Here is a 19377-nt window from a genome sequence, read left to right as displayed (position 1 = left end):
TGCTCCCCGGCGCCCGGGGCCCGGGGCCCGCGCCCCGCTTCTAGGGCAGACAAAGCCGGGGCTGCCGCTAGTCTGACCGGCTGGAGCGGCGCTCGCTCCACCCACCTCCCGCCTTAGCACCGCCCCCTCCCCTCAGCGCCCTCTGATTGGCTCTTGGGGCCACAAAGAGGCCGGGAAGCGGGCAGATCACGTGAGACGGCGTGGCCTCCCATAGGCCCGGCCAGGCTGCTAATCAGGGAGGGCGGGCCGTCCGCGCTCGGCCCGGTCGCTCCCTCCGCGCCGGGGCCCGCCCGCGGGGCCGGCCGCCTGTCAGAGGGAGGTGGCGATGGTACGCCCGGTGGCGGCGGCGGCTGCGGCGGCTTCCCTGGTCCGAGTGCAGCGAGGAGAAGATGACTGACCGACCGGCTGACTGACTGAATGAATGAATGGCGAAGCCGAGCGCGCCATGAGGAGCCTGCCGAGCCTGGGCGGCCTCGCCCTGTTGTGCGCCGCCGCCGCCGCCGCCGCCGCCGCCTCAGCCACCTCGGCGGGGAATGTCACCGGCGGCGGCGGGGCCGCGGGGCAGGTGGACGCGTCGCCGGGCCCGTGGCTGGTGGACGAGCCCAGCCACCCTTTCTCTAAGGCCACGGCTCCCACAGCCCAGGCCCCGAGGACCGGACCTCCGCGCGCCACCCTCCACCGACCCCAGGCTGCGTCTTCCTCAGCCCAGCCCCCGGAGACCACCCCTCCTCCGACCACCGCCGGGCCCGCTCCGACCACCGCCGCCGGGCCCGCTCCGACCACCTCTCAGGCATCGCTCGTTCCCTCGCGGGTCACACCTCCTGCGGTGGAACGTACTCCGACTACCCCTCGGGTGACAACCAGACCCGCGCCGACCACCCTCTCGACGACCACTGGCCCAGCGCCGACCACCCGTGTAGCGACCACGGTGCGGGCGCCCACCGCTCCCCCGATCCTGACCTCGCCTCTCCCCGGCGGCGGCGGCGGCAGCAGCAGCAGCAGCAGCAGCAGCAGCAGCAGCAGCGTCCCGCCCACCCCACCTGCCACCGAAGCCCCCTCTCCGCCTCCCCCAGGTGAGTCCCAGCGCCTCCTCGGCGGCCGGACCCTCCCTGCAGCTGCCCGTCCTTCTAGCGTTGGGCTTCTTGGCTGGAATGGGTCATTTCTTGCCCCCAAAGGTTCCCCAGATTTCGACTTCCAAGGGGAGGCCCAAGCTCTAGATAGTCTGCCCCACCCCCCTCCCCAGCCCCCAGTCTGGAAAGTCTTTTGTCCCCCACTTGGGCTGTGCTTCCTTGGGAGGGGAGCGACTGCTGCGTGGAAGGCATCGCACATCCTTATAAACAGCGCTCTCTGGCCTTTGTCAGCTGCGCTGGATGGGCGCAAACTTTTGGGTTCGGTTCGCTCACCCTGCCTCTCCGCCTGGGTGATCTGGGGAAGTTTGAAAACCAGCGCAGGACCTCCTGCGACCAATAGGTCAGAAACTGAAGGGATTCCTCCTAAGGCTCCACTTTCCTTGTTCATGTAAATATCAGATGTGCATGTGACAGGTGGAAAAGATATTGAGAGGATTTTGTTTACAAACAGTAGTACAGACCACTTGAGGCCAAAAGAAAAAAGAAATTGTAATCCATGTTTTCCCTGCACAAGAATGGATTCAGTAGTCATTTGGGACAGGTGTGTATCTAGGCTGGGCACATTTATAAATTAGGTTAAATCCCTTCCTTGCACCATTTTTTTTTTTTTCTTTTCCTTCCTCAATTACAAGGTCAATATGTTTGGGCAAATACACAATTTAAGCAGGGAGGCCCATTTTTTCCTGAATGTTCAGTTCTCCTGATGTTGATAAAAGCCAATTTCTGTCTGAGTCCTGGTAAAAAATAAAGCTCTTCTTCCTACTGATTGAAAGTCTTCAAGCAGTTAGAGACAACTTCTGTTCTTTTTCTCTTGAGATCTAAAGTGGGCCTGGAACTAAACAAATAAAACCTGCCTTGTCAAGGTGTTAGACAAGAGTTTCTGAATTCCTTTGCTTTGAGTTGGGGTTTGATTTGTCCAAACCATTTTGCCTTTAGCTGGATTTATATTAATGGATCTCTGACCTAATTCTTAGGCTCAGTGATTTACTGTGGGGTCAGGTATGGACTTTGGACTATAATTGAATTTGTAGAGAGTTTTCCCACATGATTATGCGTCTTAATACAGTCCAATCTTGGATTGGAGCTTGGCATTGACACAAGTAGGAATGCAGATTATTCACCCATAAGAAGCCAAGTTGGTATTTCTTCCAGCTTCAAGGAGTGGGCTAACTAGCTGGATTTTGACTGTAACCTTTTTTGGCCTCCCTGTAGAGAGACTGACATGATACCGAGAGGCAGGAATCATAGTGGTTGAGAGTATGGACTCAAGTCCATTCTTAGTTTGAACCCTAGCTCTGCTGCCTTTTATTAACTGTGTAATTTGGGAAGGTCAGTTAATCTCTCTTCATCTGAGAAATGAAGATAATAATAGTATTTAGCTCATAGGATTGCTGTGAATTCTTTGAAATTTTCTGTGAAATCCTGGGAAAATTAACTAAGTGCATTTATAGTGCTTAGAACAGTAGTTCTGGGTGCAGAGTAAATTAGCTCTGTATGTATGTTAACTATCATTATGATAATTTTTTAAAATGGGGTAGAAAGCATTTGAGGAACCTAATAGGGACTTGTGATGATTTTTATTTGTTTCAGTAAAATGTAATGGTAGTATGTGTGCTCAGTCATGTCCGACTCCTTGCGACCTTATGGGCTATAGCTTGTCAGAATCCTCTGTCCATGGGATTTTTCAGGCAAGAATACTGGAGTGAATTACCATTTCCTCCTCCAGGTAAAATGTAATAGAAAAGGATAAATTAGATTTCCCAAAGTTTGAAGCACACAGTAGTGTTTATGTAGGAAGATTCCTTCTTTTGGAAGGTTAGTATGTCATAAGTCTGTGTAATTGATGTTATTTTACCTTAATTTTTGCATTGTTATTTTTAAATCACAAAGGTAACCTTTTTTCCTTTTATGTTGCTTTTTCTTTGTGATAAAATATACATAACATAAAATTTACCATTTTAACTATTTTTTAAGTGTACAGTTTAGTGGCATTAAGCACATTCAAATTGTTTAACCATCACTACCATCCATCTTCAGGACTCTCTTTTTTTACCTTCCCCAGCTGAAACTCTGTATCCATTAAACAATAACTCCTCAATGGCCAGCCATCCACCTTATTCCTAGCAACCACCATTCTACTTCCTGTCTCTGTGAATTTGCCTATTCCAGGTTACTCATATGGGGAACTCATAGCATTTGTCTACAAAGATAACCTTTACCTGCAAAAATTACAAAGCACCAGAAGTCCACAAGTAAAGAGTGGAGGTTCCTCCCTCCCACTTTACTTCTTCCCAGTTCCTGTCAGTCCTTAAATGTTACTGCTATTAGCAGTTTGATCTTTTCTCAGAAGCAAGTTGTGGCATGCAGGATTGCGTTCCCTCACCAGGGTTCGAACCTGTGGACCCTGCATTGGGAGCGCAGAGTCTTAGGCACTGGACCACTAGGGAAGTCCGTAAACACAATTATTAAAAAATAGTTTTTAAAAGCTCAAGATGAAATAATATATAAATTATATACATTAAATATATTAATTACGTATATATACTGCAAGCCATAGAGTTTTGCAACTTGCTGTATCCACTTAACTGTGTATCATGGCCTTTTTTTTCATGTCAGTACCTAAAGTGTACCTTATTCTTTTCAGCAGTTGTATTTTTCATCGTTAAGTATATATCGTATCTATTTAACTAATCTCTTGTTTATGGATACTTGGATTGCTTCTTGGCTTCACTTTAAAAAGCTCAGAGAAGAATGTGTTCTTGTTTAGTCCATCATATTATATTATTAGTCCATCATATTATATTCTCTAATACCTTGTCTGGAGTTTTGTAGACTCCAAATCGATTGTAAGTAAAGCAAAGCTGGATTGAGTAATATTTGCCATCAGAACTGTTCAAGGCCTTTAGTAACTTCCACGGACTACCATATACCTATGTCTGTGATGGTCTTTGGGCCACAGAAATTTTAAGGTGCTCAATTTTGGTAGCTCTGCTGTGTTTTAAATTTTCTGTAGCTTGTAATTTTCTGTGAATTCGCTATGGACTGCCTCTGTCTAGTTCTCAGCAGCTGAACTGCCTTTGTGGGCTTACTGCTTTACTGGGCAGTTTTAGCTTTACAGTAATGTAATTGAGTCTGGTCTTTCTATCTGAACATGGGTTCTAGTCTACTTCAAACAGTAAATGCATCTCCTTGACAGAGGAAAGAGATTTGAAAGACCTGGTTCTAACTGAATTTGAAAGACCTAGTTAGGTTGGCAAAATTGGATTCTCTGGCTTTTGGGAAGATGAGTACAGGGTGTTTTATTTTAATGTTTGTATAAAACTGAACAGCACCGATAATACATTATGTGTCTAGATGGGTCTTCTGGCTGCTCTTTGAATTAAGAATTTCTTCCATGATGATCTAGTTGAGAGCTCTTGTCTACCCCTCAGTAAGGGCCCTCTTTTGTTTACAGGGACACTGATCTGCAAACTGAAACTAATTGCCCAGCAAGCAAGCATTTTCCTCCCACAGTCCTGGCAAAACATTTGACTGATTGGTTGGCTGGGTAGGACATTTTACGAAGGGTGAAGGGAGAGGCTGTGATACTAGAGTATAATAGTTATCGATAGTAAGAGACTGAAGTGATGATAAATGTTTGATTTTTAAAATTATGGACCTTCAGGGCTAGATAGGACTTTAGAAGCCACTACCTCCTAACGTGGCTCTCCATTGCAAGAAATGCTTCCATGGACTCAGCCGAAATATTTCTCCCTGTGGTTAACACCAGCCGGTTCTGACTCTGCCCTTTGGGGCCGCACAGAACAAGTCAGCTGTCTCTCTGCCCTGAGAGTTCTGGGATCTGTGGGCAGTCATTGTGTTCCCTCGGAGTCTCGACTAAATAACTTCAGCTCCCTCAACTGTTCTTTATGTGAAATGATTTCAGATTCCCTTACACTCTGCTGGTTGCCCCTCTTAGGGAGTTTTTCAGTTTTTCTGTGTCTCTCCCGGAGTGTGGAGTACAGAGCTGAGCGTGTCACCCCAGACGTGCTCTGACCAGCTCGTGGTGGAGAGGGCAGCTGCCTCGTTCTCTCTGGATGCTGTACTACTGTTGATGCAGTTAGCTCCTCATCACGGTAGCTTTTCTGGCAGCCGCATTACGTTGTTGACTCATTGAGTCCATTAAGATACTTAAGTCTTTTTTTTTTTTTTAAACACGTTCTAGACAAGTCTGTCTTCATTCTGGACTTAGAAACTCTTTGTTATCCTCTAAAGTATAAACTGAGATAGTTGCCAAGCATGTAAGATTTACTGTGTTAGATTCAAGCCATCATTTTGGATTTGCAGTCTGTCAGCGTACCCCACCTAGTTTCTTCACGTTCACCTGCGGGGTGTTCCTACTGAGAGTCCAAGGACACGTTAGGGCAGGTTGTTCTTACCTCACAGGAGGGAGTACATTTAGGGATGATAAAAAAGTTTGGAAGGGAAGAGATTGTGGTTTAGATTAGTTCTCGAGGGTCTCTTCCAGCTCTGCAGTTCTGTGATGATTTGGTACCCATGATTCAGGGCACATGACTGCCCCCCAAGGAGCCTTAATCATTTATTTGTGATCTAAGTTAAGAGACGAGGCTTTTTTTTTTTTCCAAGCAAATCCTAGAGTTTGAAAGCTCTGACTACTGTGGCGTGTAAATAAAATATTATGAATGGATTTTATTTGAAAGGAACATTCTAGAAACCAGGGCCCTCCTGTCTGTACTAGGAAATGTTTTCTTCATCCTAAAATTCTGTATAGCTAAGTTCGGGGTGTTAATTTGCTTATGGTTATTCAGGAAGATACCGTTCATTTTAAGGACACAGAAATTGTTCAGACTTCAAAGATAATGTATGTTGATAACCTTTTATTGAAAACCTGTAGGGCTGGGTGTGTTTCAGAATTTGGAATGTTTCTGATTTTAGGAAGTTAATAAGTGTACCCAGTGAAGTCTAGGACAGCACCCTGTGTGATCAAACACGTGAAGGTATTTGCAGCAAAACGTGTGTGTATTCACACTGAATGGGTTTTTAAAAAGGCTATAAATAACCTTGCGGTTTGTTCAGGTCAGGTTTTGCTGCCAAATGAATAACAGAAAAACTTTCTGTTTTTTTGGATCTTCTGGTATTTACATAAGCTCTGAGTGACTGTGGACCACTGAAATAGTACTTACACACACATATAGCACTTCCTATGCTGCAGATAACTGTTTTAAGTGCCTTGCATATATTACTTTCCTCAATCCTCACAACAGTTAGGTATAATCGAGTTAGGTGTTATTATTATCTTCATTTTATAGATAAGGAAACTGAGGCTCAGAGAAGCCCAGCTGTGAGGGAGCCTACATTCAAACCCAGCCTTTCTGGTTCCAGAATCCATACTATTGGCATTTAAAGAAATAGTTACATAGAAGATGAGAGAAGGAAACTATTTTGCTAAAAGCATTTGTCCTTGAATACTAGTCTGAGAAATTTTCAGGTGTTCCTTAGCATTTGCTCTCTTCCTTCTCTTATGTGCTGTTTATTCATCTCCTCAAATCTTCTGTTTTACCATGTTTACAATTAGAGCTCCAGTTCTTTGGTTAGGTTCTAATACGGTCTGAGATAGAAAGGATTGTCTGTGGTCTTCAGGGCGAGGCCCAGGAGCTTCTCAAGTTTACTGTGTCTTACTCCTGACCTAAGTGCCTAGATTTCTGCAGAAACTCCTTAGTGTGATTAGTTGCTGGAACAGCGTAGTTAAACTCCAGAGCATTCTTTTCAAATCTACTGAATTCTGTCGCCAGGAAGCCTTCTGGCTAGTTGAAAATTTACACACTGAAATAATCTAATTATGTCTTTTTATCTTGAATTTTTTTAAAGACCCATAAAATTAAAATGAGCATTACTTTTCATCTCAGAATTTCTAAACATGTATATATTAACTTCCAGACATCTTGGCACCCTTATAAACAGAATGGAAGAAAAATACCATGGTACTGTTTTTACTGATGGGTAGATTATGGGTAGAGAGATGACTGCTGTAGGGCACTTAATAGATCAGAGGAGAGTAGAAGGGTAAGATCTTGTTTGGGAGAAAGACAGATGATAGTTTTAGTTAAAAATAGCTTCAATTCATGCTTTTTGCCTTGATCTTTATTTTTGCTTGTTTTCTTTAGATATAATATAAACATCCTTAATAATAATGTTGAGATTATGTTTCAGGTATCTCTTCTATGGTCACTTAGCTTTTTTCTCAAGTATGTGTTTTGGTTTATCTGCTTTTCACTAGAAACAACTACCCTAACTGCATTGGTAACTTTGAGGGGAGATTTTTTTTAAATTGTCATGAAAAAGATAAAAATTATGTCTGGATACATATGTGTTTGAATCACAGTAAAGATTTACTCAAATCTTTTTAACTGTATCTATTTAAGTACATGTGATAAATGTGTGTCAAAATAATCCCTCTAGTAATGCCACTGTTCCACAATAAATATTATTGTCAGAAAAATCTTTTCCTGTTACTTTTTCTTCACTAAGATAAAATCTTCTGTTCTCCTTGCTCATTTTTTTTTTTTTTCACTTGAAACTTCTCTGTATGTCCCACTTTCTCTTGTCTCTTCTTCTTAGACCCATTCATTCTTTCATGTTCTTCAAGGAACCAAATTATCCTCTCTACTTAACAGATTCCCACTTTGTCCTCCTTCAGTGCCTCCTCAAAGCCTAATTCTTCTAAGAAGTCTTTGCTGGAGAACAAAAGGTCCTTGAAGATGTCCTGGTAACAGGGTGCACAAGGCTGAACACTTTGCACTCAGAACAAACCTGTCTTTCTCTGTGACTTTGACTTTTTCCCTATGGATCTGCTTTTAAAGTCCGTTTAACTTAGATTATTAAGCCACTTGTAAGAAAATGTCATAGTTTGTACAATATTCAGGATATGGTATTAATTCTTCCTTTTTTAAAAAAATGAAGAGATTTTCTTTTTGTTCTGTATCTTCTTTATTGCCCAGCTTTCCCCCTGCTTCTCCTGCGGAACAATACAGAAAAAACAATTATCATAGCAGAAGTTATCTGCCTCCAAAAAAAAAACAAAAACTCTAGTACTTTAAATAAGTAGCAGATTTCTTTTTTTGTTTATAAGTAATATGAGTTGTTTGTGTTAGGTAGATGGATTTGGGCTAAATAGCAATGTAAAAGGTTTAATTCGGTTGAGAAACAAATGTTTGATTTTTTTGAATGACAGAATTAATTAATCAGCTCCTCTCTCATCTGATTTATATATTGGATTTGTTTTTTCAGTAGAGATTTTTGAAATAGGAATTTTCCTACTCTAAAATTCTGTAATAAAAAAGTTATGGTACTCTTCAAACCATTATGCATCTATTAAAATGCTTCCATTATGTTAAAAGCAGTATACACACAAGGAGAGAAATATACCAAAATAATTAGGTGGCCGAAGCTAAGTAATGGGACTATGGGTCATTTTCATTTCTTTGTATTCTTCTGGATTTCCCAAGTTTTTTTTTTTTTTTTTAAATCAGTGTACCCAATTTTATAGTAATAAAAATAAATGAATAAAATATAAAAAATGAGTAAAAAGTTATGATAAGCTTGATGAGCCTTCAGTTATATGTGATCAAGTCAAGCGATGTTACCCTGGGCCACTTAACTGTAATTTCTGGGATGGGTTCATCAACTTTGATCTACCTCAGAGACGTTTACTTGGTCTCAGGGAGTTGTGGTTCTGAAGAAAGGAGGTTGCTGAAGACAGTACCCAAGAAAGGAAACTGTTCCTGACACCTGACAATCAGGGTAGTGATGACACAGCTAAGATTTGGTACCTTCAGGGAAAGTTTAGCTGAAATCTTAACAAAGTCTGAGAACAGCTGATTCTTTATCCATTTCACTCTGTCTAGGGAATTTAAAGCACAAACTTAAAATTAACTAAAGCAGCTTATGGAGATAGCTCTTGTGTAAATTGTGCAGAATTTGAATTCATGACATTGTCTGCAGCCTTTACCAATGGAAGATCTTCGGTTCTCTCTTCTGCTAGAGATACAAAGCTCCCAAAAGTTTGGTTTGAGTCTGTGCATATGTTTTTCAGTCAGATCAGATGGGATTGCTTTTATACTGGTAATACAACAGCTGTTCTATATGGTGTCCTTGCCAGGGAGACAGCACTGAGGAAAGGGGAAATTTATTCAGTTGGAAAAAGGAATGTATCCTGCCCAGTCACAGGGCAAATGATCAGGGGTAGGTATGTTTTCAGCCTGGCTGGAGAATGTTCAATAACCTTTCTTTAGTAAATTTTAGACTCTTTAGATAACTGATTTTGGAAACTTTTGTTTCAGTCTTGGATGCTTAGAAACTGACATATTACCAGGGATCTTATTAGATTTTTATTTTTCAAAATCTATAGTTTTTATTTGATGTATGTGAGCAAAAAGAAGAGGTTAGGAGTTAATTATAAGGAGAACAGCATGTTCTCTAGTTCCTCTAGTTCCTTTTTGGAAATAATCTTTTAAAGTGAAATTCCTTTAGAAATTCCTTTAAACATTGTAGGGAAGGTTGTCTTCTCTGAAGGAAATTGCATGAACTGAGTAGCTTTTCCATTCTCTTCAGTCCTATCCATTGTCTATAGAGATGAAATGGCAGTTTGGGAAGGGTTATTAATGGTAACAGTGAGGGGAAAGATGGAATGCTTCATATTCCAACATACTTACTCAGTTTTGTATCTGTATTGAGGATTGATTAGAGGAAGGCATTGGGCACTTTTTTTTTTTTTGCTGTAGATTTCTCATGTGACTTCATATTCAAGTCTACCATGTATTTTGAGTTATCTGTTCTATATGAACTGCTTTAACAACATAGGCCCACCATCCCTGGATGTTGTGTGGGTTAATGAATAGTTATAAAGTGTACCAAAACCACAAAGCGAACTAGCTGTTGGGTATTATTATGCTGAATTGTTGGTGTATTGCCTGCAAACCCATCCTGTTCCACTGGTTTTAGTTTTTAAGTTAGTTTGTTGCTTCAACTTGTCGGCAAAGGCAGGGCTGAATGGTCCAGCTAATCAGGGGAGTAGCAGTCAGGAGGGATCATTCCAGTCTTTTTTTCCATTCACTTTGTAAGTTCCCGAGCACGTTTTTGCTTTTGGTTTTTGTAAATGGATCTGTGCCTTAGTTTCTCTAACTGTAAAATGAAGCCTGTTAATGCACAGATACAGTGCAAATCACATAGCTAGACCATTGGCTTCTAGACCATTGTCTGTAACATGAGTACGATAGTACCAACCTGATAGAAGGTTCTTGAGTATTAATCTAGAATTCAAACCCAGCTTTGTCTGCCTTAAAAGTCTGTTTTTCTTTTTCTTTTTTTTTTCCTTTCGACTAAACTGTGCTGCACTGCCAAAGCAGATGGGAGAAGCAGAAAATGAAATAAAGCGTTCCGTGGTTACAGAGCACATTTTGGGTTCCATTTTTGTCACCTCCCCTAGCCTCCCCCAGCAAGCCCATACATTGTCCTCCTCAGCACTTGTTCTGAATTACACAGTTTGATTCAGGTTTGATTGCAGTAACTGCTGTGAAAATCAAAATTAGATCAAAGAGTGTTTCTCAGAGGTAGATATGGGTGTGGAGTGGAGGCGGCAGAGGGGATGATGGTAGAAATCAGATGAAAGGAAGCGGGCAGACTCAGTGTAGATGTAGAGCAGAACTGAGCAGCAGCTATGAGATGGTCCCCTCAGCACCAGAAGGATTGGGACAGAGACGATGTAATGCTTATTAGCATTTGGCAGGACATACCACACACAGCAAGATGATAGTATTGATTGTTGTCAACTTGACAGTGAGACCTTTCATCTTCAACTTCATATGGACTCTAGATCGAGATGCTGATGCCAGACAATGTGTTGTAGAAAGCAGCAGGTGATAATTTGACGATATGAAAGTCATGGAAGCATCTCAGGCTTGGAACTGTGACTTCCGCAGTCACCCAAGGAGGCATTTCCCCTCCCCATTTTATAAACTTCCCTCCTCACTGGAGGGCAGGTGGTCTCTCAAATGAGACAAGGAGAAGCTATTATTTCAAGTTAGAACCAGCCTTTTCCGAACCACTTGCAAATATATTGATGGATGATATACAGAGTGTTGGAGGATTTGATTTAGAATCAAATAGCTTCTAAGTCGGAAAGAGAAAAACCAATATGGCATAGTAATGCATATATGTGTATATACATGGAATTGAGAAAAATGGTACAGATGCACCCATTTGCAGAGCAGGAATGAAGACACAGATGTAGAAAACGGACACATGGACACAGCGGGGGAAGGAAAGGGTGGGATGAACTGAGAGAGTGGCATTGACATATATACAGTACCATGTATAAAATAGACAGCTAGTGGGAAGCTGCTCTATGGCACACGGAACTCAATCTGGTGTTCTGTGATCACCCAGAGCGGTGGGATGGGGCGGGTGGGAGGGAGGCTCAGGAGAGTGGGGATATATGTGTACTTAAAGCTGATTCATGTTGTCGTATGCCAGAAACCAACACAACACTGTAAAGCGGTTATCTTCCAATTAAAAAAATATGCATCTACCAAAAGAAAAGAAATAGCTTCAGTTTGTATGGCATCAGGACTCAACAGTAATTATGTATATTGTTACATCCTGCAAGTGCTCAAGTGTTATACTGTGGTCAAGTCGAACTATGTAACTATAGTTGTGGAGAATACGTAGACAGTGCAAAACCCGTAGACAGTGCAAAACCTGGTCATATCAGTCTTCTGGTTAGTAATTTAACATGATGTTTATACTTCAATATAATTCTGCTCTGTATTCACCATGAGTGACCCAAGCCCATTAATGCTTAGGTTTCCTAATATGTCTTAAAACCCCTCTGTAGTCAGTCTCTGTCCTCATTTCCTACCACCCTTCACCTTGTGCTTTAAACTCCAACGGGTTCGAGTTGCTTCTGTTCTCCCCAAATAGCATGCTTATTGTCGTCATCATTGTTACTAATAAGACAGTCATCTTTGGAGGTTTTCCTCTGTGTCAGATACTAAAGAGCGTTAAATGAATTATGATGACCTTGTCTAATTATCTCCATTTTACTAAGCAAGAGTGGTGGCTTTGAGAGTTCAAATACATTGAACAAGGCCCCACAGCTAGTAAATGTAGAACCTTGATTTAAATTTAGATCTGTGTAGCCTCAAAGCCTCCTCTCTTAATCGCTAAGCTAACTGGCCTCTTGTTACTTTGCTTCTGCTGTTCCCTCAGCCTGGAATGGCCCATCTCTTCAGTTTTAATACAGGCCTTAAAACAGAAGCGAATGCTTGTTGATTTAATCAGAAATGGACTTTACTCAAAGATTATTAAAGAGTTCACAGAATCTCCAGGGGAACCAAATTCAGGACTTGGAGCTAGAGATAATGCCCAGGGAAAACAATAATCTGGCGTTGAGAACCTTTGTGGTGGAATAGCAAGCCTTAAAAATTGGAAATTGGAGAATTTCCCCCAAATAGGAAGGAATTAGTAGCAATTATACTATGATAGTAGGCTGCCAAAAAGAAAGACAGAGGTCCACCATATCCCTTCTTTCACCTAATAAGCTTACTTGCCCTTGAGAAACATGCAGCCTCCTATACTGTTTTACCTTATATATTCTAATATTACTGTACATTTTTTTGATTACTTGCTTTTTAAGGATTCTTATTTTAAGTGTTACTTGTTCATGTAATTGACTCCTCTATACCTTATTCTTTAGTGCCTATGTCTTAGTGATGTTTTTACTCTCTAAGATAGCCCTAAGATAGTGTTCAGCACTCAGTACATAGTAAGTACTCAATAAATAGTTGAGCGGAATTGAGGCATAAAGCCTCCTGCGCACCACCACTAGAATGTAAGTTCCAGAAGGGCAGGGATTTTTGTCTTTGTCTGTCTCTTTTTTTAAACCACTGTCTCCCCAGCACCTAGATTCATTGCTAGCATATGTTGGGTCCTTAGAAAATACTTAAAGAATAAATGAATATTCCTAAATAAAAATTCTTTATTTCTGGAAATGACACTGTCATAAAACCCTTGAATGTGACCACTGGGAAGACCATAGCCTTGACTATATGTACCTTTATTGGCAGAATAATGTCTCTGCTTTTCAACAGACTATCTAGGTTTGTCACAGCTTTCCTGCCAAGAAGCAATCGTCTTCTGATTTCATGGCTGCAGTCACCATCCGCAGTGATCTTAGAGCCCAAGAAGAGGAAATCTGTCAGTACTGCCACCATTTTTTTTTTTTTTTTGCCATGAAGTAATGGGGTCGACCTTCTAAATATTTGCTGTTCATTTCATTTTTGTATTTTGCATACCTATCTATTTATTGGAATACTACTTACAATCATTTTAATTCTTCACTACTGCTAATCGTTTCAATTCCAATTTAGTAGTATTACCCAGTTTTACAAAGAGCCTGAGTCTGAGATGAGGTTAAGTTGTTTGCTCAATAGTCACATAGCTTGGAAATACTAGTTAGCTGGAATTCAAACCCAGATCCCTCTTTTTTTGGAAGCACTTTCAGTTATGGCAAAACAATATGCTAAAAGGTTGTGCTCTATTTTATCCTCCCAACCCATGTTAGTTTTTGTTTGTTTGTTTGGCCACAGTGTTGTAAGCAGGATCTTAGTCCCCTGACTGGGAATCAGACCCTGGCCCTCCTGCAGGGGAAGCATAGCATCCTAACCCATGGACCCCCAGAGAATTTCCCATAACCCCTGTTAGTTTTAATGCATCTTTTTTCCCCTGCCACTTTCACTCTTTCCTGATTTATAGTCATTATTTTTCTGTGCATACCGTAGATCTGTTTACCATCCTCTTTGGTCTTCCTCTTGATTCTTTTTTGTAGTAGGAAGTATGTATTTTATTTGAGAGATCAAAGCACATCCTCACATATTACTATGCCTGTTTATTTTAATTTCACTTTCATTTTTTTTGTTAGCTTTATTGATCTGTACAGTGGATCATTTCCAGACAAGAAGACACAGATACCTGTTATGAGTCAGATGAGTAATATTATACATTAATCAGGATGGCATTTAAGAACAAACAGCATACACCCAACCAAGGGCCATTTCAGCTGGTAGGACAGGTGAAACACAAGATTGTCAGAAATAGAGACAGTAACAAATAATGATACTGAGTTACCACAAAAGCTTTGGAATCTGTGAAGTACTTTTCTGTGCCTTTATCATTGTTTCACTTACGAATTAAACTTCTATTGAGAAATTAGAAATGGATGCCAGACATTTGTAGCCAAAAAGAAAAAAGTTTTATTTAAAATTAGTTTCAGAAAATTATTTTTCTTAGAATATGAAATTTCTTGTTAGCAGTAGTCCTTTTTTAAACAATGGATCAGAAAGTAAACATTTCTCTTTGCTATATTTCTTTTGGTTGATAATAGAGCACTCATTTAGAAATAAACAAAGTCAGTGATTAAGTAGTCTTCAGGAAATAAAGCCACAAGTGTCACAAGCTGTTACTTTGTATTTCCTTATTACTTAATCAGTCTGAAGTGGTACCTTCCTCTTTCTTTTCTTTACTTCCTTTCTCTTTCCTCTCTCCCTTCTCTCTCTCTCTCTCTTTCTGTTGTTAATCAGATAAGATTTCAGATCCTTTTCCACCTGTTGTTTTTTTTTTTTTCCTAGGTGGGGGATCTCATCATGCTAAAACTGGCCTTTCAACTATGTTTCGTTAGATGGTTCAGCTTAAGACTTTACGTTCACTTTTATTTAAGTAATAGAGAAAAGGGTATGCTTTGTCAGTAAGTTTACACTGGGCTCTCTGTGTCAACAAAATAGAGTGCTTTTACTCACTCGTCAGATCACTGTTAGTCACCGCTGTGCACCGAGCCTGGGCCGGTGGGTGCTAGAGAGACAGCAGATGTGTTTGCTTCCGTCCCGGCCCAGAAGAGTGGACCGCAGGCGGAGACGTCCCGCCACAGCGGTCTGCAGTACTTCAGGAGCAAAGGGGGAGCTCCTCACTCAGACCCGGAGGGGGAGGCGTGAGACAGTGTCCTTTCTGGAGGAGCCCTTCCCTGAGCTGAGTCTTGAGAACACACAGGAGTTAGCCAAGTGGAGGAGGGAGGACAGCATGGTAGTAAGCGAGCACGACCGAGGCCTGCCGAGGAGCCTGAGGTGCTGGGCGGCTCACGGGGACTGGTGAGCTCTGAGGCGGGGCCGCTGGCGCTTGCCAGATCGCGCAGTGCTTTAGCTGTCGTGCTCAGAAACTGATTCTGAGAGCAGCGAAGAGCGGTAAGCCCTGAAGTGACGTGGTGGGATTTGAGTTTTCCGTCAGTCTGGAAACTGCAGGGTACTCCTCAAAGTGATCCCCAGCAAAGATAATTAGAGGCCACTGACTGCCTCTCTAAATCTTTCCCAGCATTAATTTTGGATTAAAGGGTTTAAATGCTAAGATAATGTAATAATAGGAGGGGGACATGAATTGGCTTTCTATCCTGTCTTATTAAGCAAACATTTGAAACCTATTTTGCTTGTTGGTATAACACACAGACTTAGATGACTAAAATTAGAGACCTGACGAAGGAAGCCTGCAATCGGTGCTCGACCTCTTAATGGACCTGGTGTTAGACTGAACAAACCCAAGTGTTTCCTGCGTGCCAGGCACTGTGGAGCTGAGAACAGAATGGTGAATGACTTAGGTGTTTACAATCTGCTGGAGGGATAGACTTGTACACACATGCTTTAGGAGACTTAGGTATTAGGTTCCTTTACTTAAATTTTCATTTTCTATCCTTATCTCAAACCTTAAAAGTGCGCATGAGGAAATCAAGGATAAGAGAGAGATTTCCCCTCAGATTTATTAAGATATAATTAATGTATAACATCATATAAGTTTAAGGCACAGACTGTGATGGTTTGATGCACATTTATATTGTAAAACATTTATCACAATAAGGTGAGCTAACATATTTCATACCATTTTGTTGTTGTTATGATGAGAATATTAAAGTTCTACTAAGAGAGGTATTTGTGTAATAATGAATGATAAATAGGTACAATTCAGCATTCCGTTTACCTAGCTCCAGAGGTTTTCCTTTTTTCCCCATCATGTATTTAGCTTCCTCTGACAAGGTGTGCATGCCTGCTGAGTCACTCAGTCATGTCGGTTTCTTTGCGACCCCGTAGACTTTAGCCAGTCAGGCTCCTCTCTCCATGGGATTATCCAGGCAGGTATCCCCAAGAATACTGGAGTGGGTTGCTATTTCCTTCTCCAGGGAATCTTCCCGACTCAGGGATCGAACCTGAGTCTCTGGCATCTCTTGCATTGACAGGCGGATCCTTTACCCCTGAGCCATGTGGGAAACTCTCTCTGACAAAGCAAAGCATATATATTTTCAAGCCTGAAAGTCGTTTTCTTCCCATATTTTCTTAATTCTTTCCAACACTACCCAAACTAGGTGAGCCTCAAAGGATCCAGCCATTAGGGGTTAAAAATGCAGGCTCTAAAGTCATATTCAAATCCTGGTTCTATCACTTACCCTCAGTCTGTCAGCCTGCTTCATAGAATTGTGAGTTGTGTTATGAGGTAATGTTAAAACAGTGGAAGCATAAGGAAAGAATTCCCTAAGTGTTAGTTGTTAAAATTGTTTTTGGAATAGCAACTCATGTTTTTCCAAACATTCAGGAAATTTTGTTAAACTGCGTTTGAATCAACCTACCTTACTCAAATTAATCTTGATGAAGAGCTTTCGCCTAGCATGCATGTTTGAAACCTTACCTCTTGTTCAGGAGATCAGTGAGTGACCTTGGTGTCACAAACACCTATGAAAATATGCCTGTGAAAGTAGCATAAAGACATTTTAAACTTTTTATTATGTAATATTTTGAAAATAAAAGATGACAGAACAGTGTAATGACCTCTTTCACATCTGTGTCACACACCTGGAGAACCATCCAGGCCAATCCTGCCTCATCCATACCCCCATCCATTTACCCCTCTCCTATTTTATTTTGAAACAAATCCTAAGCATCATATCATTTTGTCTATGAATATTTCAGACAGTATTTCTAAAATGTAAAACTTCTCCTATTTTTCTTAAGTATCTAAATGAAAATATGAATAATTTTTTAATATCATCAAAATGCTTTCTTTATGATTGGGGAGAGGAGTCTTTCCTTTTTTTTGGCCATACCACGTGGCTTGTGGGATCTTAGTTCCCCGTGCTGTGAAAGCATCCATCCTCACCAGCGGACTGCCAGGGAATTCCCCTTTAAACCTGGGACATGGTTGATCAGTTTGGGGGAGTAGTAATGAAAACTGGTTATTTTTTGTTATGGTTTCTGACATTGCTAAATACCTCATATAGCCCAACTGTTAGTTGAAAACTAACAATATGAGGACTCCCTTAATTGGGTAGAATAAGGTACAGACATTTCATTTTGGGTTGTGCACACGGGCTTCCTCTAGCTGCGGTGGGCGAGGACTCCTTCTCACTGCGGGGGCTTCTCGCCGCGGCCACAGGCTCCAGGCGCCCGGGCTCAGGGGCTGTGGTTTGCAGGCTCCAGGCGCCCGGGCTCAGGAGTTGTGGCACACAGGCTTAGTTGCTCCGAGGCCTGTGGTGTCTTCCCAGACCAGGGGCTGAACCTGTGTACTCTGCATTGGCCGGAGGGTTCTCATCCACTGTCCCACCAGGGAAGTTCATAAGTATTTGTTGGGTTCAAGAAGCTTTCCTATTTATATTCCTTTTTAAATGTCTATGGCCCACATTATTTTTGTAACAAGGATATTCTTCCTTTCGATCACCTAATTTCTTTTATCTTTTGTTATCTTAGAATTTTAAAGTACCTTCCCCGTCCTCTCTCTCATCCTAACTTTTAGCTGGTAGAGTGACTTTAGGGCTAATACAGGGGGAAGTTTTGGTCTCCAGCAGAGGGTCAGTTGCAGCTATGAAAACAACTCAAGCAAATGGTCTATTGATAGAAGAACATTTCATTATAAAAAGTTCTTTTCAAATTCCAGGATATGGGTTGCTTGGTCACTGCAGAGTCTGTGCTTCCATTCACTAGCACCCTGGGTGTCTCAGCAGACCTGGTTAGGAATGTACTGCTCATTTTGAATGAGAAAAAAGGATAGAGAAGCTGCCCAAACATTGCATCACTGGAGTCAAACATTTTACATCTGCTACATAGGTGATACAAAACGTCAGTCTTTTAGAATTTACCCTAACATACAGATAACTTCCATTTTGAGTGGTGCCAATTTTGATTACAAAATGCCCCAGTGTACCAACCTCTAAATTCCCATTCTTTAATTTTTAAGCCCTTGGACCTCATAATTTCCCCCAAATTTTACGTACTGCCGACTCAGCAATTAGCAGAAATGGTCGTGCTGATGAAACAGGTCTTTGATATTGGTTCAGTTATAGATCTGGAATGTTTATTCCCCTGGGCTTTCCAACTGAGGGATTCCCAGCATGAACTCCTACTTTGGAAAATATCTGAGTGGGCAGCCTTGTTTGCCACATTGCCCTCATTGTCCCTTTGTTTACTCAGCTGAAAAGCTGTGCTTGTCTCTTATACAGTCAGGCATGAATCTGTAGGTCTCAGAAGCTGTTAAAATGGGTGGAAAAATGGGGAAGGGAAAGGATGCAAATTGTTATCAGATATTGAGAGGGTGTGCCGTGAACGTGCTCTCTTAGGGAAGAGCATTATGATTTTAAGGTTATTACCAAGCACAACTCTGACAACATTTTTATAGCCCTGTTCTATACGGTCTAGGATTCAATGCAGTTTTCCTACCTTCTGGGTAAGGGACATTGATAATTCATTGGCACATGTGATTTGTTTCTGCCACAATAGAGAAATAGGTTTTGAGAACATGAGCATACCATCTGGCCCAAGCAGTTATAAATTTTCTCTGATTATAATAGCGTGCACATGCTCTTGGCATTGACTTTTCTGGCTATCTGTCAACTGGATTATTTTATTTTAGCAGGTTACTAAAAGGTCTCTTTGCCTTCATTCTTCCCCAATCCATTCCCTACGTGCAGTCAGAGTTTTATTTCTAAAATGAAGGTATGATCATTACATGCTTTTTTGTATAAAACTTTGCATGGCTACCCAGTTGCCCTTAAGAAAACCCTTAACCTATCACTATACCTGCTTCCTATTCTGTGTCAGAGCTGCAATGAGCTTTTATCGGTTCTCTGCCCTGTTTTACTCCCAGGTCACTACACATGCTACCCATTGTC

At 41.5% G+C, this 19377-nt stretch overlaps 1 protein-coding gene across 1 annotated transcript in view; it reads left to right on the top strand.

The window, feature by feature from the left end:
- The first annotated feature begins 264 nt into the window (after positions 1 to 264).
- MEGF9 (multiple EGF like domains 9) overlaps positions 265 to 19377 on the top strand; it is a 77227-nt gene continuing 58114 nt past the window's right edge. Inside the window, exon 1 of the mRNA XM_043453232.1 lies at positions 265 to 1073. Within this exon, the coding sequence (XP_043309167.1) occupies positions 422 to 1073 (652 nt within the window). The 5' untranslated portion in view covers positions 265 to 421. The remainder of the gene's footprint in view (positions 1074 to 19377) is intronic.

This window comes from Cervus canadensis, chromosome 30 (assembly GCF_019320065.1).
Source record: "Cervus canadensis isolate Bull #8, Minnesota chromosome 30, ASM1932006v1, whole genome shotgun sequence".
NCBI classification, from domain to species: domain Eukaryota; kingdom Metazoa; phylum Chordata; class Mammalia; order Artiodactyla; family Cervidae; genus Cervus; species Cervus canadensis.
Note: the sequence above shows the minus strand (reverse complement) of the source record. Positions and strands in the feature narration are given on the sequence as shown.